The sequence below is a fragment of the Chelonoidis abingdonii genome, chromosome 11, assembly GCF_003597395.2.
Source record: "Chelonoidis abingdonii isolate Lonesome George chromosome 11, CheloAbing_2.0, whole genome shotgun sequence".
In the NCBI taxonomy this organism is placed as follows: domain Eukaryota; kingdom Metazoa; phylum Chordata; order Testudines; family Testudinidae; genus Chelonoidis; species Chelonoidis abingdonii.
This window is the reverse complement of record NC_133779.1, coordinates 49,253,423-49,276,614: the sequence shown is the minus strand read 5'-3', so window position 1 is coordinate 49,276,614 and position 23,192 is coordinate 49,253,423. Positions and strand designations below refer to the sequence as shown.

General features: G+C 50.0%; 1 protein-coding gene and 1 long non-coding RNA gene across 2 annotated transcripts; one reads left to right on the top strand and one right to left on the bottom strand.

Moving 5' to 3' along the window:
- Positions 1–4,128: 4,128 nt before the first annotated feature.
- Positions 4,129–10,666, top strand: TXNIP (thioredoxin interacting protein). Its single transcript, XM_032792191.2, has 8 exons — positions 4,129–4,778; positions 5,908–5,980; positions 6,089–6,236; positions 6,713–6,815; positions 7,172–7,428; positions 7,787–7,943; positions 8,304–8,452; positions 8,897–10,666. Exons 1-8 carry the CDS (start codon positions 4,529–4,531, stop codon positions 8,930–8,932), a joined length of 1,173 nt encoding a protein of 390 aa, XP_032648082.1. The 5' UTR covers positions 4,129–4,528; the 3' UTR covers positions 8,933–10,666.
- Positions 10,667–13,747: 3,081 nt separating this feature from the next.
- LOC116831859 (uncharacterized) lies at positions 13,748–22,179 on the bottom strand. Its single transcript, XR_004375300.2, has 2 exons — positions 22,136–22,179; positions 13,748–14,064 (listed from the first exon to the last, which is right to left on the bottom strand). It is a non-coding gene; the product is annotated as an uncharacterized LOC116831859 (long non-coding RNA).
- Between the last annotated feature and the right edge of the window lie 1,013 nt (positions 22,180–23,192).

The window sequence follows — 23,192 nt, the reverse complement described above, 5'->3', positions numbered from 1 at the left end:
CAGCTTGGAACAGGCCAGGGCGGTACAGCTGGAAGGAATATAATCCTTCAGGAGACACATGCACTGAAGGGAACCAGAGAGGCAGGATTTAACGCTCCTCCTAAAGGAATGCAAGATGTTCTGATCAGGAACTGCATTCAGAACAAAACCGACGGTCCAGCTAATCCAGTATCCCATCTTCTGTCACGCTGGAATGGACAAGTGGGCCATCTAATCTGGTATTCCACTTCCTGTCAAATTAGACTAAATCAATGTCTCACTTTAGCCCAGTGTCCCTCCGCCTATCACATTGGAATAGACTAGTGGTATCAGAGGGGTAGTTGTATTAGTCTGTATCCACAAAAACAAGTGGTGTATCTAAACTAGTACCACGTATCGAACACTAGCTGATAGCAGATGTTCCAGAAAAAGATGCAGCTCCTTCATTTCACTCCTAGGCGGCCAGTGCTCCTTTTCCCCATTGCTTTCTCATAGCAGGGAAATTCCTTCTTCGATCCAGCAGATAATCAGTTTATATCCTACCTGGTGAAGAACAATTGACTTGGGGGTGGGATACACAAGCCAAATTCTAATCTGAGAAGGTACATGAGCTTAGTTACTACAAACACACATACTATTCCCAGTCCCCATTTCAGGGGCGAAGGACAACGAAGGGTACTGGGGACACATCCCTTTCCCCAGTTGGCGGGGCAGAGGTTTTAGAAGCAAGAGGAAGAGAGTCTCTGATTTCCCTATTCCCCCGTCCTTTATAAAATCTTGTTTTAGCTGGTTAACGACATTGTTTACAGCAGGGGTGGCCAACCTGTGGCTCCAGAGTCACATGCAGCTCTTCAGAAGTTAATATGCGGCTCCTTGAATAGGTGCTGATTCTGGGGCTGGAGCTACAGGCACCAACTTTCCAATGCACCAGTGGTGCTCACTGCTCAACCCTGGGCTCTGCCCCAGGTCCTGACCCCACTTCACCCTTTCCCCCAAGGCTCTTGTCCCTTCCCCAGAGCCTGCCATGCGCTCACTCCTGCCCCCCCAGCCTCCTGCACACTGTGAAACAGCTGATTGTGGCAGGCACTGATCGGTGGGGCTGCAGGGAGGCACTGGAGGTGGAGGGGGTAACTGATGTGGGGCGCTGACATATTACTAAGGCTCTTTGGCAATGTACATTGGTAAATTCTGGCTCCTTCTCAGTCTTGGGTTGCCCACTCCTGGTTTACAGCTTCGCTTGCATGAAAATTGTATTGATCTAGAGCAGCGTTTCTCAACCCTTTTGATACCAGGGACCAGCTTGCTGCCTTCCTAAATTATGTCACGGAGATCTCAGGGACCAGCGCCAGTCCACGAACTGGTCGTTGAGAAACGCTGATCTAGAGAAATAGCTTTTAAACTATGCCAAAATGGACCACAGTTGGTCAGGGATGGGTGAATGCCTGACAACATGATAGCTAAAGGCATTCCAACGTATTGTAACTTGTGTATGAATTGTGCAATAAATACACTCTGAAAGAAAAAAAAAAACATGACGGCTAAAAGAAAGCTTGAGGCTTGCTATGTAGAAATGTACCCAGAACTGTCAGTGAGTGGCTTTGTACCAAGATCCCCCTGCTCCCCAAACACTCAGGAGGGCGAGGTGTGCGAAGCTTCCCCCCAGTGTGGTCAATAAGAGGGAAATGAGGAGTGGGGATGCTGCTTATTTGGTGTCTAATATCCCAGAAGTCAGAGTCTTCAGGGAGTCAGCACTTGATCCGACAATAAACCTGTTTTCCAACCAACACTCTGCAAAGGAGGAGGTGCTATGATCATGCAACTCTGCTATGATCCCAACGCAGGGCTTGTCGCCCAGAATAAAAGCTGTGACATTGAGGCCCTGAAAAATCAGCTTTGTTTCCTATTTTTTCACCCAGTCACCTTGTTTCCTGTATTACAAGCAGTCAGCCCCATTGCATGTGATGTCCTTTAATACAGTCAGAGGAGGGGGTGGAATTTGTGCAACTCTTAAACATTCTCAGTGTGGCTAAATGAGGATATATTTTTTTCCTGAGGGGAAATCTGTGTGTAGCGATGGGGGTGAGGTGGGGCTGTGGGGCAAGTATATTTTGGAACTTGGGAAGAGTCTTTGGGAAATGGGGGGATTTGGTAAAGGAGCAGTCCCCAAGTATAATCAATAGAAGGGTTAGGAGAGGCTGAGATCTGCCCACCCTCAATTATGATCTGTGACATGGGCTTGCGGGGGACTATCAAGCTGTATAGTCAGTATATGAGAGGAGGTGTAGGGGGACTGTTGAATTGCCCGCAACAGTGTGTGGAGAGCTGCTGGGGGGGGGGCCGTGGAACTGCCCCCCATGGTCAGTGTTGGGGGAGGTGCTGGGGGACTGTGGAACTGAACCTCTATAGTCAGTGTGAGGGAAGATGCAGAGATGGAATTGCCCCCCCCATGCTTAGTGTTGGGGGTGGAGGAGGCTGTAGAAGTACCCCCCACATAGCCAGTATGGGGGGACTTGTCTGGGGGCTGTGGAATTAACACCCCCATGGTCAGTATGTGGAGGGGGCAGTACTGGGGGGGGGCTGTGAAACTGTCCCCATAGTCAGTGAGGGGGAGTTGTCAGGGGGCTGTAGAACTGCCCCCTATGGTCAGTGTGGGGTGAGGTGGGGCGGCTGTGTAATTGACCCCCCCATGGTCAATGGGGGGCAGGGCTGGGGGGAGCTGTGGAACTGCCCCCATGGTCAGTGTGGGGTGAGTTGTCAGGGAGCTGTAGAATTGCCCCCCCCCCCATGGTCAGTGTGGGGCGACTGGGAGGGCTGTGGAACTAACCCCCCTCATCAGAGTGGGGTGTATGTAATTTACCTCCCCATGGTCAGTGTGGGTTGAGTGGGAGGCTGTGGAATTGACCACCCCATGGTCAGTGTGGGGTGAGTGGGGGGGCTATGGAAATAACCCCCCTGCCAGTGTGGGGTGAGTAGAGGGTGCTGTAGAAATAACCCCCCCATGGTCAGTGTGGAGTGAGTGGGGGAGCTGTGGAATTGACCCCCCCCATGGTCAGTGTGGGTTGAGTGGGGGGCTGTGGAGCTGACCCCCCCCATGGTCAGTGTGGGGTGAGTGGGGGGGGCTGTGGAATTAACCCCTCCCCCCATGGTCAGTGTGGGCTGGTGTAATTAACGCCCCCATGGTCAGTGTGGGATGAGTGGGAGGCTGTGGAATTGACCCCCCCATGGTCAGTGTGGGATGAGTGGGAGGCTGTGGAATTGACCCCCCCCATGGTCAGTGTGGGATGAGTGGGGGGGCTGTGGAATTCACCCCCCCATGGTCAGTGTGGGGTGAGTGGGGGGGCTGTGGAATTCACCCCCCCATGGTCAGTGTGGGGTGAGTGGGGGGCTGTGGAGTTGACCCCCCCCATGGTCAGTGTGGGGTGAGTGGGGGGGCTGTGGAGTTGACCCCCCCATGGTCAGTGTGGGGTGAGTGGGGGGGCTGTGGAGTTGACCCCCCCATGGTCAGTGTGGGGTGAGTGGGGGGCTGTGGAGTTGACCCCCCCATGGTCAGTGTGGGATGAGTGGGGGGCTGTGGAGTTGACCCCCCCATGGTCAGTGTGGGGTGAGTGGGGGGCTGTGGAGTTGACCCCCCCATGGTCAGTGTGGGGTGAGTGGGGGGCTGTGGAGTTGACCCCCCCATGGTCAGTGGGACTGTGGAACTGTCCCCACGGTCGGAGGGGCAGTGCTGGGGGGCTGGGAGCTGCCCCCATACGGTTTATCCGGGGGGGGCCTCCCTCCCCCCCGCAAGAGGGCCGGCCAGGCGAGGGGGGGGGGAGCTGACATCAGCCTGGGAGCGAAACAACAACCCGGCCACAAAAACCCCCTCACACCCCCGCCCCGCTCCTCGGGAACATTATATCCCGCCCTCTGCCCCTGATTGGCTCGCGTCGCCTCCCTTCTTGCCTCTCCTTGGCCTGTTCCCCCGTCGCTCTCTCCCCACTCCTGCCTCTCTCAACTCCGGCCGGCACATCTTACACACGGTGTCCACGCTCCGCGGTCGGCTCGGCGATTGGCTGGCGGGGATGTAAACAAGACCGCGGCGGCCAATGGGAGCGCTGATCACGCGGCAAGCACGCTTGTCCACGCGCCTTCAGCATGGAGAGCTGAGATCAACACGGGAGGGGAGGGGCGAGGGAGTATAAAAAGAGCATCCGGCTTTTCCCCAGGCTCACAGCTTTGCAGGCTGGAGCAGAGAGGAGTTATCTAAGGTGCCGAAGTAAAGGAAGCTGTTGCCTACCAAGAGGCTCCTGTCTTGCTATTGTTCCCCCTCCCAGGATTCCATCATTTAAAAAAGGGGCTGAACTTAAAAAAAAATTGCCATAAATAGTCATTTTTAACCCAAAAAGGGGTGAATTGATTTGCAAAAACTCTCTGAAGTTTTGCAACTAGAGCTTTTAAAAAAGTCATAGTTGCCTAAAACCTCTAGATCGTGACTCAAAACCACTCCGCTTTCAAAAAAAAAAAAATCTCTTTTTTGGGGGGGAGAGACAAGTCATTGCAACCAGTCACCATGGTGGTGTTCAAGAAGATCAAGACCTTCGAGATCGTCTTCAGCGAGCCTGACAAGGTCTTCTGCAGTGGAGAGAAGGTAGCCGGCCGTGTGCTGGTGGAAGTGACCGAAGTCACCCGGGTCAGCTCAGTTAGAGTGCTGGCTTGTGGGGAGGCCAGGGTGGTGTGGATCAAGGGACCCCAACAATGCAAGCAGGAGATGGAGTACCTGCGCTATGAAGATGTCCTCACCCTGGATGATCATCCTACTGGTGAGAACCTTAGTTCAAGAGTCGTTTTGTTGCGTAGGTTGTGGGTTTCCCTCTGAGCATTTGCTCTTAAAACTAAAGGCCTGGGATGCATTAACTTAACTGAGGATTGGTGGCTTTTTAAAGGCTTCTTGATACAATTATAGAGACACCGGTTTTGGGTGTGAAGATGCTTACTCAAATATTATTTGCATCTTCCTGGCTTTTGCTAGAGTATAGGAAGCGCTAATCATTCATTTGAGCCCTGGCAGACCTAAGCTGGCGAAGAACAAAATTTAGCCTTGCAGGGGAAACTCATTGAAGTTTGAGAATTTAGTGTTGAGAAATTTCCAACTTAGTAATACAACTCTAGCCATTAATACTCACGACAGTGTCAAGGAAGAAAAGGGCTTATGATTATAAGCCTTGTGGCTACTTTAGCCAGCAGAGATCAGTTGCAGATGTTAATATGCCTGTAGGGAGTAGCCTCCAAGACTGTAGGAGCAGCTCAGAATGATAGATTAGTCCTTTTAACTTTCTATTCAGTTGCAATGGCTGGCTTCCCTTGATTCCTAGGAAGAGATGTGGGTACAGTCTGTACTGATAAGCAAGTACAGTATGCAGAACAGGTGTCACCATAGGGAACTGCAAGTTTAGATTGTTGGCAGGGTATGGATTTCCGGGATCTCTGTAACAGGACGTTCCCCATCAATCCTGCAGGCAAGTTGTAAGTGGGCAGAGTTGTCAAACTTGGCAGAGTTTCTTAACAGAGGGTGAGAAAACTAAGATGAAAGAGCGGTGGGGACGAGAAATGCCTTGAATGGCTCCCACCCCTCCAACCGGGAGACTAGTAGTAGATAGATTATGGGAGGGTGGGGAAGGAGAATGCAAAGGGCAGTGCGGTGTTGAAGCAGAAGTCAGGTGCTGGCCTGACTTAAAATGAGACTGTTAAAGTAATGTCAAGCCTAGATCTGCAATATTACTCCCCTTCCAAAAGGGCATCAGCAGAGTGTCTGGTTGTTTCTGTCTAGGGGGTATCAATGCAACAGCTCCGTTGACTGTTACAACTGTGAAACAGGACAAGCCTAACGAAGCCTAAAATCTCAGTCCAGCAGTGTGTTTTAATGCATTCCTTTTTCTTTTATCTTTCTAGATGAGGATGGTTCTGTGATCTTGAGACCTGGCAACAAATACGAATACAAATTTGGATTTGAGCTTCCCCATGGGTATGTATTGGCCAAAAGTGGCTACTAAAAATCCTACTCTTGTTAAATCCTTCCTGTCGAGTTATCCTGTGTCTCTCTAACAGGCTCTTCTGCTCTCTTGTATTGCAGGCCTCTGGGGACCTCGTTCAAAGGGAAGTATGGCTGTGTGGATTACTGGGTTAAGGCTTTCTTGGATCGCCCATCCTGTCAGCCTCAGGAGATAAAGCAGCACTTTGAGGTCATGGATCCTGTTGATGTCAACACTCCGGACTTAATGGTAATTATCAAGTCTCCGTGTCTGTGCATGTGGGTGTTAGTGGCTGGAACTATGGGATGGCTCAGGACCTTTCAGAAAAGGACGTTCGCACTGTCCTGAGGAATCTCTTTAACTGGCTTTACTGCAAAGTACAGATTAAATACTTATCTCTGGGGCTGTGGTCCGTCCAGTTAGGGCTGGTTAGTACTCTGCTTCATGAGACAGCTTGTCTGGAGGGCAACCATCTGGGCATCAGAGAGTCTCTCCTACTATCCCTAATGCAGTTTAATTTATAACTCCTATTAGGCCCTAACATTCTGCAGCAGGTTTGAAATGTAGATGACAGGGGAAAGGTCAGGCAGGGGGCTGACACAGAACTTCCAGGAATAGGGAGCCGAGTAGGTGAACACAGCATTTGGCAGTGCAAGGGGACATGGACTGATGTTGTTGTGCCCCCTTCGTCTCTGTAACGCAATCTCTCTGTGAATCTCTTCCAGTCGCCAGTCGCTGCCAAGAAAGACAAGAAGGTGTCCTGCATGTTCATTCCTGATGGACATGTGTCTGTCAGTGCCAGGATTGACCGAAAAGGATTCTGTGAAGGTGAGATCTGGTTTCTTTCCTTGGAGAGTGGGATGGTGAGGGAACAGGTGGGGTGAAGGGCTAAGCAGACTGCATGAAGGTAGCAGTGCTCCCGGGGGATGAGACAGCTAACAAGGATTTGAAGTCTGAAAATGCAAGAGGGGAGAGGAACTGGGTGTGGGCCGAAGGGTCTAAGTAGGAGTATGTAATGCAGTGTGAGTGAAGGGCAGCAGACAGAATCAGGGAAACTTCTAGATGAAGCTTGTGTGGTTTAACTAGTGAAAACTAGCTCTGAATATATTGTAGGGCACAGCACTGGTCTGGCTAAGAGACCGTAGCTCTTCTCCATAACTAAGCTTCCATATCTCTTTTTCCAGGTGATGATATCTGCATAAATGCAGACTTTGAGAACATCTGCTCCCGGATCGTGGTACCCAAAGCAGCCATTGTTTCCAAGCATACCTACTTGGCAAATGGGCAGACCAAGGTTTTGACCCAGAAACTTTCCTGCGTCCGAGGCAACCCCATCATTTCAGGCATGTCTGAGAGCTGGCGGGGTAAAACTCTCCGGGTCAAGAAGATCAAACCATCCATCCTGGGCTGCATTATCCTGCGTGTGGAGTACTTCTTGCAGGTAAGGATCTCACTGTCACAGCAGCCCTTTATTCCTAGCTGCTGTTTGGATTCCAGCTGCATACTGCTTTAAGAGGATGCCCACTTCTGCAGGGAACATGAGGGATGCCATTATAAGGGAATTGGACATGTACAGTTGTCCTTACAACATTAGTCTCGCTGTATGTGGGAACATAGGCATATGATGCACTAGCTCATGTCACTTTGACCAATGAAGGATGGATTACACTTAATCGATACCATAGTTCTTTCCCCACATCACTGCAGATTCACTAGGAATTCTAATGTGACACAGACTCTTAATCTTGTATCAGGGTAATGCTGTGGTAACCAACTCTATCCTGGTCATGTTCTTACAGATCTATGCCAGCGTCCCTGGCTCCAAGAAGATAGTTCTGGAGCTGCCTCTCGTCATCGGTAGCAGATCTGGGTTTGCCAGCCGCAGCTCCAGCATGGCTAGCCAGGCTAGCTCTGAAATGAGCTGGGTGGACCTCAATATCCCTGATGCTCCAGAAGGTGAGTTGAGTGCTAGGCTGTTTTTATGGGGATACTTGTTTTAGTCTTTAGCAAAGGGGGCAGTGTGGGTGTCTCCCAGCGCTCTAAAAAAACCACTTCCGTGAGAGGCATGGGCTCGGGTGTCCCCTCCAGGTGAGAAGGTTCCACCACTGTAAAGTGCCAGTGTAGACAAGCCCTTAGCCTTGTATTAGGAAAGATTGGGCGGGGGGGGGGGGCAGGGACAGAGGGGGAAGCAAAGAGGGGGAGTGGATTGCTTCATCATAATAGCTTGGGATTTAGGAATAAAACTGGGATCGCGTCACCACGCACTCTCCTACACAAATACCCTGTAGGACTCACAAGGTTCTCCTCCTCTTACAGCACCTCCATGCTACCTGGACATCGTTCCTGAAGATCACCGTCTGGAGAGCCCCACTACTCCCCTTCTGGATGATCTTGACAGTTTCGACAGCCCAATCTTCATGTATGCCCCAGAGTTCAAGTTCATGCCTCCTCCCACCTACACAGAGGTGAGATTTGGTGAATACTTGTGTGGTTGGTTTTAGCCACAAAGGAAACAGAGCTGGAAAAGAGAAGCCTAGGATTTAGCTGGGGCAGGAGACGTTGCATTCATACCACTATCAAGAATGCTCAGATGTGGCTAGACTCCTACTCTGTATTGTCAGGAAGACAGAAACAGACAGACTAGAAGAGATTAATGGTCCTTGTGATACTGTTGCGGATCTGCCCAGGGATGCATTAAAACTGCACTGCATCTGCTTGTGCAAAGTGGCCCAGTGTGGATGGTGCATCTTACTTCAGCTGAGTAGCTTTGAGTTATAGCTTATTTCTCGAGTCAGTTTCCTAAACACATGACTACAGTTTACTAGTCAGGGGAAACTGTATATCTTGGCTGGGGCTAACAAGTTAGTATTCTTCAGCAAGTATCTAAAGACCTAACTTTTCTTCCCCAGGTGGATCCCTGCAACGCTAACAACAATGTGCAGTGAGTGCCAAGAAGCAGCCGTTCCTCTGTTTCTTCTACTTTCCTGGACTCACTTTCAATCTGCAGTGATTGTACCTAGCCAAAGTTCAGAACGGGGTTTCAAAGCCCTGATGCGGGAAGAAAACGTCCGAAGGAAGCGTGGGGTAGGGCACCTTCTGCCAGGCTGAAAAATCCCAGCCAGCACGGAAGAAGGCAGATGTAAAAGGTCTTTCTTCTAAGATGTGCTGTATGCACAGACTTGATGTGATGAGCGAAATGCCATGTTGGTCAGAGGCTATCGGGCCTTGCCTGCACTCCAGAGTCCTTAAGAATCTCCCTGGAAAATAAATAGTTGCTTGTGTGGAAACTGTAATGGGAGTACATGGGGTGGAAAAGGTGTGTGCTCTGTGGAGAGCACTTAAGAGTTGATTTGTTAGGGAGAGGCTCGAAGCCAGCAGATTCTGACTTAAAAAAAAAAGGCTTCTATGCCAGAAAAATTACCATCATTGTGCCTTGAATCTGTTAGTATGTTGTGCTAATGATCAGTCACGTTTGAACACCTGATCTATTTCTCAGTGTTTTTGTTTTTTTAGTGTCTGAAGATTTGAATGAAACCTGCTATCTTACGATTGTAAACTTGTTACTCTGTAAGGATTGTTACTTGTGCTTGAGCTAGCACCATAAATCTCAAAGCTTTTTACAATCCTCCTGTTGAGGATTTTGGGTGCTGGTGGAAACACTTCTGTGCCTTCTTGGCAATAGGTAGAAGTCAAGAGATCGAATAGCAATCGTTGAGGGGAAGAACTTAAGGTTTTAATATGCAAAGGATATTTATGCATGTCTGTCTTTTTTGTTCTAACAAGCAAACGAAAACGTTATCCAGTCCAAATGTCTCCAAAGCCAAGATTTTATACAGTCAGTTCAAAGCAGTGTCCTATGGCTTGTTTTTATTTCTTGGGTAGCATTTATTGTTTGACTTTTGAGTTTTCTGAATCTGCTAAACAAGCGTAAGCTAAACTCCATAATCCTGTTGAGAAGAATCACTATCTCCGTCCTCCTTTGTTTTGAATTTATCTTCCTTTGTGCAGATAAACCAATGCAGCCCCCCCCCAAAAAACCCCAACCATCACTACTACTTGGTTCAGTTGGCCTCAGCAGGTGCACAGAGGAGTCTGGCTGGGATTGTGCTTCAAGGACAACCCAAGAAATAAACTTCTCTGTGCCCAGGCAAACCCTGAGAATTTTCTCAGGCTTTCCCTTGCCTGCGGGTCCCAAACCCACTCTCTGGCACCAATTGAAGCTTCGATCAAACTATCTTGTGCAATGTCCAGACACCTGGGGAAAAGGCACGTGGCCTAAAGCGAGACTGTCCCAACTTAGTCAAGTTAAACCAAAAAAATGACTAGAAGGTTTTCTGGTTGGGGGCAGGGGGAGAGAAAAACTAGTATCTTAACTCTCCCTTTCCCCTGCAGACTGGGTCTGTTCTCTCCTTACACAAAAAAAGCACTTTTCCCCCCACTCTTGTGTATTCGTTAACCCAGCACTGCATGTCCTAAGTGTTTGTTCATCTGTATTTGGCAGAGCCAACCTTGCGTGAGCCTTAGCAGCTGCGTCTGCCTGTCATGACACAAATCAGGTGTATTGAAATTTTTCTACTGTTTTTTGTATTTGTTTTTGCAAAGTTTTTTATATTTGTACAATTTAAGATGTTATATCCACCCCTGGGGGGTGAAATTTTTAATAAAGACAGTTGAAATAACCAAAGCCTCCATCATTCTGGAAACTTCTCTGCTGGGGGGTGGGGTGGGGCAAGGGAGGGAGCTCATATTGTAAAACTGATGTGAAGCATCAGAACTGGTGTGATTAGGATGTTGTGCCAAGTTACCACCTTACCAATTACACTGCTGAGGCAAGGGGGATAAATTGCTGGGAGAGGAGAACCAGCAGCTGTTTGGGTTTAATAGTCCGCAACACAGAGGCCAAAACTTTCAAATATAGGTGCCCGTGAGACAGTCCCTTTATCAGTGACTTTAATTTTTAATGGCCAAAGCACCTCCAATTTCCAGTGACGTCAATGTGAGCCTGCGTCCAGTTCTATTGTAAATAGCACTGTTAGAAGTGCTGAACCATTTGACCCAGTGGGAAGGTTGCTGGGTTGTCCTGGGGTTAGAGACCATCCTTTTTATTCCCAGCTGTCAGCTAGCCAGCTGTGGGACCTAGGGCAAAGTCACCATGCCCCTGCTTGTTAACATGGAGACTGAACACCACAGAGCATTGGTCCTCTAGTGATCTCTCACAAGCAGAGAGGGAGGATACAAGTTCTACAGGAGGTCAGATGAGATTAGGGTCTGAGACCTCTGTAGGCAGTTCTGCCACTGATTAAGAGATTTGCCTAAAGATTTGCAGATAATCTGTTATTATACTCCCCTAATTCAGCATTGAGGCTAAACCCCTTAGCAACCAAGGTGTTCAGATACTAGGATGAAGTGGAGGCTTGTATGTGCTTGATAGCGATCTTTACCAAAATTGGTGTCCATACTGCGGAGAGCCAACTTAATTCACCCCATACTGGCCTGGTCTACACTAGGTTGGTAAAATGACATTGCTCAGAGGTGTGGAAAAATCCGCACTCCCTGAGCAACATTGTTAACCCCAACTGGAGATGGCTACGTCAATGGGAGAATTCTGTTGACATAGCTGTCAGCTCTTGGGGAGCTGGATTCCCTTTGCTGATGGGAGAAAGCAGAGGGAGGGGCTTCAGAGAAGCAGTGCAGCATTTTAAGCATTGACCTGGGCCCTGTTACAACGGGTGGCAGCAAATTAAGAGGTCACATAATTAATGAGAAGGCACATACGCGATCAAAGGAATGTTTTTTCGTCAGTTGCATGCATAACTAAGCTTCCTATATAGCAAGGTTTGTAAAACTGACTGTTTCCTTCCCTTCCCGCAGCAAAATCTATGTTAAGGACATATTCAAAATAACACTTTCTCTTAAGAAAATATTTGTGATGGAAAATGTAAGGATATTTTAAGATGGAAACTTTAATCCCCAAGCTCCTGTCTATTTTATGTGGCCACTAAAGTCCCATAGCTTGCTCTTAAGAGTAATTGATTATCCTTGATAAAAAAAAAAATTCTCTATCCCACCCTTGACATCTGCCTTTCTGCTACCCCAGCAGTGGCTGCATATCGCTGGTGCTTTGTGCCTAAGGGATCAATAGGAGACGGATCAGGCCCATCATTTGAAATGCTTTGGGATGGAAAGTGCCATATTATACTTGTTTCAACCAATTTTTGCCCACAATTTAATTTTTACTACCTGCTTGTGTAGCTGCTTAAGACAAGTACCCAGCAATGTGTTCAGCCAGAACAGTACAAACAGTCCTTGCCCTGAGGGGCTTAAAATCTCACCCAAGATGGGGTCTATTTGAAATCCATGCTGCAAAGCTTATCCATAGAGAAGAATAAAACAGCTGCAGGAGGCAATCCAAAATGATTTAGGGACAAGAAAGAGATGAGCTTGAAAAGATTTAAGCATCAGTTAAGTGGAACTTCACCCCTGCCTAAAAATTACCAGCTCATCTTGCTGAATATTCCAGAGCACTGGACAAGACGGAACGATTGACACTTATACATTCAAAGATTAGATTTAAAGGCCACAAGAGACCATTACAGCACATATCCAGGAGGTCAGGCTAACAGGCCAGAGAATTTCAGCCAGTTACTCCTGTACTGAACCCAATAACTTGTGTTTGACGAAAGCGTCTCTTTCAGAAAGGCATCCAAAGGCTTAGAAGACATCAAAAGATGGAGGTGCCACCACTTCCCATGGTAGACAGGTCCAGTGGTTAAATCACTCAAATATAGCACAGCTCTGTTCCAGACCCAGTAGTCAGGGGAGTCTATTTCCTGAGCTACCGAACTTGGCTTTAAAAACCTTTGGTGGGGAAATAGTCCCACTACAGGCCCCCATGGTGCTACCAGGTGGCAGCATACTGCCAGTGCTAGGTGATTTCACCATGGGGCTGGATATTGGAGACACGGTGGGGAGGTCTCATCTTTCATTGGACCAACTTCTGTTGGCAAGAGACACAGAAGCGGCAGAAGCTCTCATATAGTGCGGGAGGGGGCCACCAGCACCCAAACCCTGCCCCACCTCTCCCTGAGCCCCTACCCCACCCTTTCCCTCAAGACCCCAACCCCCTACTAACTCCCTTCCCCCCTTTCGGCGCCCTTGCAAAGAGACACGCTTTCAAGCTTACTCAGAGCATGTCTTCAGGTCTGGGAAAGGTAGGCCGAGGGCCAAGCTCAACCCACGACTGAAATGCGGCACGGGACCTTTCTAGATGAAGTGGGCATTAACACTGCTGCTGGCCTCGAACAAAGGAGGGTGAGTGAGTACTAGAGTGTTGCATAAATCTGATGGCTTTAGCGAGTCCCTGATTTGCAGTTCCCAGGCTTCGTGTGTGGGGCAGGTTTCTTTGAGAATGAGACAGATATGGACGCAGAGTTAGGCACTGCTGGTTGTAGACTAGCACCTAGCAGACTCAATTGCATCCTGTACAAACACTTAGTGAGAGGCTGTCCCTGCACCCCGAGCTTACAGTCTAGGTAAAGCTGGGAGGGCAAACAGAGGAGAAGTGACTTGCCCAAGGTCGCTGGCAGCTCTAAAGAACTCAGGTTTCCCTAGTCTCAGGCCAGGGCATTGCCCACTGGGAAACCTGGCCCACATAGCTGTAGTGGATGTGGGAGGTTGCGGGAAGGGCACTGGGCTGATTCTGAGCCCTGGGAAGTCGGCCCCTGGGGGGAAAGGGCTCAGCAGCAGAAGGCAGGCATGGGGAAGGGGAAGAAGACCCTTTTATTCCTGCTTGCAGCAAAATGCCAGGTGACACAGCACGGCCCACGGAGCCAGCCTCTCCCCCAGCCACGCAGTTCATCAACAGCGGCAGAGACCTGCCCAGAGCGACCATATTGCAACGAGGCCCCTGCCACGGGAACAGCATTCCCGCTTCGCTCCTCCAGGTCCCCCTCGGCCCGTTAGGATCCCATGGGGGAGTGCTTCATGCCCGGCCAGAGATGTGGGTGAAAGTGAGTGGAAAGTATTTGCTACCTGCTGCAGGATTGTTTTTCTTGATACGAACAGGGCCCAGGTGCCTCTAGGGAAGGAAAAATAGCACAAGCTGCTCAGAGGTTGGCTGTGACCTTCGCAAATGGTTTTTGTTGCAGAGGCAAATAGCTCAGGCTTCAGTTTCTTTGCATTCCCCTCTCTGTGAGTTGCTCATTAGCAAGGCAACAAGTGCTGCTAGTTAAGGAAGTAAAGGCCAGAGCTTCCTCTTCTGTGGAGTGAGGGGAAGCTTTTCATGCACTTTCATCAAAGCGGTGCCAATGGCTTTGTAGACGCCCCTACTCAGGCTTCAGCCAGGCTTAGTTCAGTGCAGCTTAAGTTACTCAGAAATAGATTGAAGCTAAATTGAAATAAGCAATTTTTCTTTAAGGCAGAATCAAATGCAGAAAAACTGGCAGGCTCTTGACTAGGCTACACCCATGTTCATGCTTCTCTAAAGACAAAGACAGTTTACACTTATCACCACTGTGTCAGTTGCAATAGTCCAACAAAAAAATCTTCAAAAACAGACTCCAACAAGAGACTGCTGAATTGGAATTAATTCACAAACTGGACACCATTAGATTAGGCTTGAATAAAGAGTGGGAACGGATGGGTCATTACACAAAGTAAAACTATTTCCCCATGTTCCCCCGCCCCCCCACTCCTCACACCTTATTGTCAACTGCAAGAAATGGGCCATTTTGATTACCACTACAAAAAGGTGGGTTTGTTTGGTTCCCCCCCCGCCCCCGCTGGTAATAGCTCACCTTAGCAGATCACTCTCGTTATAGTGTTTATGTGCATGCAGTGGAAAATTATATATATCTTCCTACTGTATTTTCCACTGCATCCCATGAAGTGGGTTTTAGCCCATGAAAGCTTATGCTCAAATAAATCTGTTAGTCTCTATGGTGCCTCAAGTCCTCCTGTTCTTTTTAGTGTAAAAAGAGGGGACTAAATGTCAGGACTCCTGGGTTCTTTTAGTAGCTCTGGGGGTCTTCACACCCATTGCGTAGTATTAAGCAGTTAGGGCAGGAGCCTGGGAGCCAGGATTCCTCGGTTCTATCCCCCGTTTTGCGACTGATTCACTGCACAGTCATGGGCAAAGTATAGCCCTGCTGTGTGCCTCAGTTTCCCCCATCTGTAAAATCAGGCTGCTGCCACTCCCAGGCAGGTTGTGAGACAGTCTAATTAAGTAACGCAAAAGGAACACGCAAACCCTTAGATGGGCCAAGTGGAGAGCTGGAAAGGCAGCTTTTCTGGGAAGCGCTCTTTATCTCTCCGCCGCACACAGCACTGACTTCAAAAAGCAGCTTTCCGAAACATGCAACCCCAAACACCAACCAGCACAGAGCCAGCTGCCTCTGTCACCCTCTGATTGCAAGTTACTGCCCTCAGTACCCAATGTGTGATTGCAGCTCCCCTAGCTCTAGCTGTTCTTGGATTAGATCCCACCACTTGACTTCCTGCCAGGGCTGGCCTGGTGCCCATAGCTATGGGCTGTGCAACAGCCGATAAGCTGGGTTGTTTTGGTTACCGAGTGACATGTTCTTCACTTGCACTAGTCCTCTGCAGTCACCTGGCTCCAGCTGTGTTTTAAAACATACACTAATGAGCTTCGAAAAGGATTTTCTTTCAATGAACGCCTTGGATCCGGCTTTGGGGAAGAGCAAACTCTTACGGCTGGTTGGGAATTTTCCATCAAAACGTTCGCTTTCAATGAAAAATGGCTTTCTGCAGCAAAAGACCAAAAATCATCCATTTTCACCAACAACGTCCACTATAAAAACAGGGTTCAAACATCCTTCCTGAGCCAGCTCCACAAACAAGTCAGAGCTGATTCTGTTCCAAAAATGGACTCTGTAGAAATAGCACCTGCTTTCTCAACAGATCCACTCTCAGGGGTGAGGCGGATTCTTCTCTGCATCCTGAAGTGAACTAAGTCTGTTGGTCCTATCCTTAGCCGTGCAGCACCATCCCGACTATGGCAAAGGGAGCTGGTTTCTAGTCTGACTCGTGCATCAGCACCAGAATTTTATCATCTTCTAACTGCAGGGTCCAATGTTCAATTATGGTGGCCGTTTTCACCATTTAGTAGAGACTCTTGCACTCCTTGCATGTAAGCCACCAAATGGGCTTTGATGGCACTGACTTCTAGTAACATTTACACACGGACGCAGTTATCCAATTGCCAGGTGAGCCAGCCACCCGCTGCTAAACAGTCCCATTCCCTCCAACACATCATTCACGTCAGCCTACAGCTTATAACAGGAGAGGTCGTGCTCAGGTACCAAGGTGACCTTATAGACGCAACAGGTAGACAGAAAAAGGGCTGGGAGGCAGAACTGCTGGGATCCATCTACACCAGGCAAGGAAGTAGTTGGCCGGATCACATGCAATGACCTGGCTGCAGGGCCACCCAGAGGATTCAGGGGGCCTGGGGTCTTCAGCGGTGAGTGGCCCCTGCTTCGGCGGTAATTCGGCAGCGGAAGAAGCTCTGGGGGCCCGGGCCCCGCAACAGTTTTCTGGGGCCCCCGTAGTGAATGAAGGACCCCACTCCAGGGGCCCCTGAAAAACTCTCATGGAGGCCCCTGCGGGGCCCGGGGCAAATTGCCCCACTTGTCCCCCTCTTCTGGGCGTCCCTGCCTGGTTGTATCATTTGGCCTTGCAGCAGTTCCGTGGGGCGTGAATCATTGCTGCTCTTTCAGCACTATCCATTTCAACATATCCCCAGGCTGCACCAGGGCACTCTGGGATAGCTGACGTACCCAGCCTTATTGCTTACAGCAGGGGCTTAGAAGTCATTTCCAAACAGAAGATCCTGCATGGGAGCGGGACGTGGTGAGGACGACTGGCTGACCTGCTGCAGCTGCCCTGACAGTGCTGGGAAGATCACTGTATCCTACCCCAGTTCAATGAGATCTCCTGGGCATTTCAACCAGCTCCAAGCAATGCTTCGTGTGATGCTTGCTCCAGGCCCCTGGATTCTGGTCCCCCTGCTGTGGGGCACTTTGGGCACACTTGACGTTAGATTCCCCTCGGCCCCGCCGGGAGGTTTAATGAGTGAATGCTTGAACTCCGTAGGTTACCCGCAAGGTGCTGGATGTGGCCCACAGATCTGAGAGCAGACGCAACGGAGGATGCTGTGAACTTTGTACAACATGCTTTGTGGGGGCATGAATAGCAACTGATATCCCTGCACAGCCCATGAGTGGCAGGCGGGCATGCCTCCCTGGCTGGCACACCAGCTGCATGAGCCCCTGAGCTCATGGGACAGGTGCAGCAGCAGCCACAGCCAACCAGGGGAAAGGTGAGCCCAGGGATGTGGCCAAGTATGGGCAGAAAGCAAAGTTAATCACCGGGTCACCCTCTGTCTGGTTGGGTGGCAGCTGGGATCCACCCAGGGTCTCTTAGGGAGCTCCTGGGTGGGTTGGTTTGAACAAAAGAGTTTGCCCACTAGCCCGTGGCTCTAGATGGATCCAGGCAGCAATCAATGGCCATTCCCATTGGGCTGCTGTTTGGTGGACGACGTGAAACAAGGTTGCTGGGTCTCACAGCCACATGCAGTGGACTGGGTCTCAGAGCCCACTGAAAAACAACCAGAGTGATTCTGGGTCCGTCCATCCCATGGATCACCGTGCTTCTGGTTCACATACATCAGTAGTTTATAGGACAGAGTGCCCCAGAGGCCTCCACATATGGTGCTGTGTACGCACATAGCGAGATAGAGTCCCTGTCCCGTAAAGGTTTACAGTCTCCATCCACAGAGGAGGTATTACCCCCATTCTACAGACAGAGAGCAGAGGCACAGCGGAGAAGGTCCCAGAGCCCGGGCTCCAGCCTGAGCAGCTACCCTGAACTTTTACAGCTCCGGAGCCCGAAGCTGCTGACATAGGCATTTAATGACACTGCAGGCATATCCTAAGTGACTTGCCCAAGGTTTTTCAGGGAAGCTGTGGCAGAGCAAAGAGTTGGTCTCCTGAATCCTAGGTTAGCTCCCTCTCAAGCACAGAACTGGGATGGTGCCAAGGCTCTCCTCTGTCCCTCCATAGCAGGATCTAGCCATGCTGACCTGAGAGGAGAGCCTGGAGCCTTTGGCACTAATCCTGTAACTTTTCTCCAGCAGGGACCCATACAGACAGGCATTGGACTCTTGAGTCCCGCTTCACGGCTTCATCTACAAGCCCCGCTCCCTATTTGCTTTGCCGCCTCTGCCACTCTGAACTCAGTGTCTGCAACCCAAGCCTCCAGCTCACACATCCTTATAAATACCCAGGCACATGGCCAGTTGGCCCAGCAGCTGAGTCCAGAGCCAAGCTTAGATAAGAGACTCTGGTAAAGTTACATAAGATACTGTCCAGTGACAGTAAAAAGTGGCCGAAAAAGGGCAAGATACGCAGAGGCCAGTGATTTGTGCCAGCCCCTGGCAAAGGTGCCAGGTGCCATTAATATTTGTGCTGAGTACAAAGGCGAGTCTCTGGGGAGCATTCATAGGACTCGCAGAAAGTCCACAGGAGGATGGTCGTCCCCGTGTTAGGTGCATTACGGTTGCATCTAGAGTCCTCTGCTGAGATCAGGACTCCACTGTGCTGCGCAGACAGAGAGGCTACGTCCACACACACACAAACCCACCCATGGCAGCAAATCTCAAACCCTGGGTCAACCGATGAGCTCACAAGGATCCCGCTGCAGGGCTGAAAATAGCAGTTAGATGTTCAGGCTCAGCCTTGGCTCTGAAACCCGATGAGGGGGTGGATTGGATCTGAAAGCTCAGGAACCAGCCCGAGCCTGAAAGTCTACACTGCCATTTTCAGCCCCGTGAAACCCCAGTCAGTTCACCTGGGTTCTTTTCTCACTGTGTAGACGTGCCCGAGTAGACAAGACTGAATTACTCTGAGTTCCGTCCCACCTTCATTGCCTCCTTCTGTGTCCAGTAAAGGGGAATGTTGTCTAACAGATCTGGGCCAGAACTGGATTTTTCATTTCACAGAGAATCCTGCAAGTATGAAATACTTTTCTGTTCCAGAACAGAATGAAAGCCAAAAAACGCCAAGGTAGCCACAAAGCAAAACTGCAGAGATGTGTTTGTTTCTGGTTGATCGCAATGGTTTGTTTAAATTGGCATGAAAATGGTTCCTTCCAGTTTCAACGTCTATATTTAAAATTATATCCTAAATGGTCATGAAACGACATCGTAACTGAAAAAATTCAAAGCATTCCATTCCAAAACGATCAAAATGTTCTGCTTCATTCCAGCCAGATGGAAATGCGTTCAGTTTTTCTTTTGAAACAAACGTTTGTCTAAATTGACTCATTGACGCGAAACATTTAGCTTTTGACAAAAACCAGCATTTTCCAATGGAAAAACATCCCATCGGAAAGTTTCTGACCAGCTAACGGTAACAACGATGACCTGACATTACTGTAACACCTCTTATCCTCAAGGATCCCAAAGTGCTTACAAGGGGCTGTATATAGAGTAGGAATTCAGCAAGAAATGAAATGCAGCCTCTTCTAGGCGGGAACACAGCAGCTGCTCAGCAACTTTGCACAGGGATCGCTCAGCTAGCACTGAATTCAGCCTACTCTAGGGTGGAACCCAGCAGCAGCCATTCAACATCGGCACAGTAACAGTTTAAGAGGAAAATCCCACATGCTTGTGAAATTATAGTGGGAAACGCTAGGCAAACAGAATGCACATGATCCTGCAGTGCTCATAAACCTGATCAGACTGTGGTGGCTGCAGAGTAGATACACTCCCAGTTCCCTTTGCTTTGCAGACAGTGAAGCAGAATGTCCCTGGTGTGTCTCCATCCATCCCCTTTGCTGGTTGCATTGGGCAGACACATATGGCCCAAAATGCATAGAATCAGGCTTTCTTCCCTGCTTTGAGTTACTCTGCCTTTAAGACACATGCCAGGGAAGTTGTCCGGCCATAGAGCGAGACAGGGAAAGTGAGCGGTGCAATCAGGGCTTTCTAAAATTAGAGCACCGTCTTGCATATGTCCCGTAGTGCATGTGTGTGCACGGCTGGAGCAACACAGTCCTCCCCCCACACATCACTTGTGCTTGTTACTTCACAGACAGATTTAACAGGTTCTTTACTATGCCAAACTCACCTATGCCTTGAGGCACTGCAAGATTTTCTAAGGCAGTAAATGCCAGAATCCGAGTCTCTGATTCTCTGAAAGTCCTTTGAAATCCTGGCCTTCACATCACGCCGTGTTATGACCAACCCGATGGGTACAAAGATATTTGCCACACGGACCATTGTGCATCATCAGCATTGTTATGTAACAGAGCCCGAGGTGTCTCTGAAAAATCTGGGCAGCAGAGTCATGTTGGGAGTGGAACACTTTGACAAGTCTGACCCTAACCGTGGGCATGACTGCTTGCAAATCTGGCTCTGTGCTCTTCGGAAGATAGGGCCCTTTCTGGCTAATTGCCCCGATCCACATTCAAACCAGAGATCTGCTACTGATTGCCTAAGCCAGCTCCTTTCCCAGACAAAGGGGCCCCATCTCACAGATAAGAGTTTGCATAGCACCTTGCATTGGTCATAGATTATCAAACACTCTGATCAACTAGTGTGACCTGAATGGATTCCTTGTCTAGAGGCTGGGGCACCAAGAAACCTGGTTCAGTTCTCACCTTTGCTACAGAACTCCTGTCTGACCTTTGGCTCTCATTCTTAGAGGTACACTAGTGCTTAACGCCCACTGAAATCAATGGGAAGCAGGCGCTTAAAAACCTTTGAGGATCTGTGCCTCAGTTTCCCCATCTGTAGAATGGGGCTAAGAGCAGTGCCTTGCCTCACCGGGGTGTTATGAATAGGAGTATATTAAAGCATATGATATGCTCAGATGTGGCAATAAATCTCCTAGAGCAGGGGTGGCCAGCCTGAGCCTGAGAAGGAGCCAGAATTTACCAATGTACATTGCCAAAGAGCCACAGTAATACGTCAGTAGCCCCCCTCCGCCCCCGCTCCTAGCGCCTCCCACCTACCAACAGTCCTGCCAATGAGCACCTCCCCCTCCCTCCCCACCAGCTGTTTCGTGGCATGCAGGAGGCTCTGGTGGGGGAGAAGAAGCAAGGGCACAGCAGGCTCAGCGGAAGGGGTGGGAAGGGATGGAGTGGGCGCAGGGTCTGGGGCAGAACCATGGGGTGAGCAGTGAGCACCCCCCCGGAACACTGAAAAACTGGTGCCTGTAGCTCGAGCCGCGGAGTTGGTGCCTATACAAGGAGCCGCGTATTAACTTCTGAAGAGCCGCAGGTGGCTCCGGAGCCACGGGTTGGACATCCCTGGGCTAGAGTGACAGCACAAAGGGGCCTTCGTCTGGATCAGGAGAGGGGGATGTGCTACTGAAATGCAAATCAGATAGTCATAGCAAGATGAGCTACAGTTACTAAAACAGTGGCGCACCTCCAGCGCTAGGACAAGGGAAGTGGCACTGGCTTGGCAGATGGCTGGGCGAGATGGTTACGTGGTGGGCAATGCTCAAGGATTTAAGGCTAAGGACACCCCAGAACTGGAATAGCAGCGGGAGCTGCAGATCGGGATTGAGGGGCATCAGCAGGCAGGGCTGGCTCTAACTTTTTTGCCGCCCCAAGCAAAAAAAAAGTGCTGCCCCACCGAAACACCCCTCGCACACCGAGCGCCACCTCGCCACGCTGTAACAACCCCACCCAGCGCCACACCACCATAACACCCCCCCCCGAGCACTGCACTGCCGAAACACCCCACACACACCGAGCGCGATCTCAGGACTGAGCAGGGGGGCCGCAGGTCAGGACTGAGGTGCACTGGAAAAGCTGTGCGGGGGGAGCCCAGGATGGGAACAGTGTGGAGGGGCTGCAGGTCAAGACTGATACCCCTATGGAGGGGGGAAATCTCAAGGCCTGGGGCGCTGGGGCATGACAGGAAACAAACCAGCATGCACAGTCCAGTGCACATGGTAGGCCCTACCATAAACAAACCAGCAGACCCATGCAAACAAAGAAAACACCTTCCAGCCAGGAAGCAGGTTTTAACTCTCTGGAGCAAGGGGGTGTTAGGAGCAACAGAGAGCAAAATCTCTGGTTAAGGAATCCCTGGAGTTCGCGCTTTGAAAGACACTCACATCACCGGCTAAGGTCCAGGGCGTGGCTGGGCATCGCCGCACCTGGCAGAGCGACATCTGTTATTACACCATGTGAGATGGTTACCCCACCCTGCCCAATGTTATGACCGAAATAAAAATCAGGTGCCTTCAACAAAGGGTACGGCTACACTCGAAACTTCAAAGCGCTGCCGCAGTAGCGCTTTGAAATGTGAGTGTGGTCACAGCGCCAGCGCTGGGAGAGAGCTCTCCCAGTGCTGCACGTACTCCACCTCCCCGTGGAGATTAGCTTGCAGCGCTGGGGCACTGTTTACACTGGCACTTTGCAGCGCTGTATCTTGCAGCACTCGGGGGCGGGGGTGTTTTTTTCACACCTCTGAGCGAGAAAGCTGCAGCCCTGTAAAGCGCCAGTGTAGCCAAGGCCAAAGACTAGAGCAGTGGCTCTCAAACTTCTTTTTTCCTCAGACCACTTGAAAATTGCTGAGGGTCTCAGCCGACTACTTAATGATCTTTCCAAATGTTGTTTGTGCTGTTAGCTAACTATTGAAAACCCTTTGGAAAAAAGTGCTATATAAAAAAAAAAACCCTTCATAATTAATATTTTTTTGTTCTGCAGATAAAAGGACACAACTCACATTTTAATATCAGGAGTCTTACCTTTCTAATCCGATGGATGTGCCCTCTCCCCCCTGCCACAGCAGCCCCCGAGCTGGGTTTGGGAAGGAGTGGGAAGTGTCTCTCCTTCTCTCCCCGCCGCAGCAGCCCCCGAGCTGGGGTTGGGAAGGAGGGTTAGGGTCTCTCTGTCCTGAAGCCACAACTCTGCACATCCTAAGTTACCCCATCCCCTCTTCTCACCTCACTGCCCCCTCCTACGTACTTTCTATTCCCCCCCAAGGCCACCACTTCACCTTACATGTGCGTCTTCTCGAGAGTCCAGGCACCTAATTAGTGAGGCCATGCCTGCAAGGCTCCACTAATTAGGTGAGGGGCCCTTCATTCTCTTTGTGCAGCCACCCAGCCGTGCACCTTAGAGGGAACTATCTGCAGACCACCTGAATGGAGCTCTGATGGTCCGTGG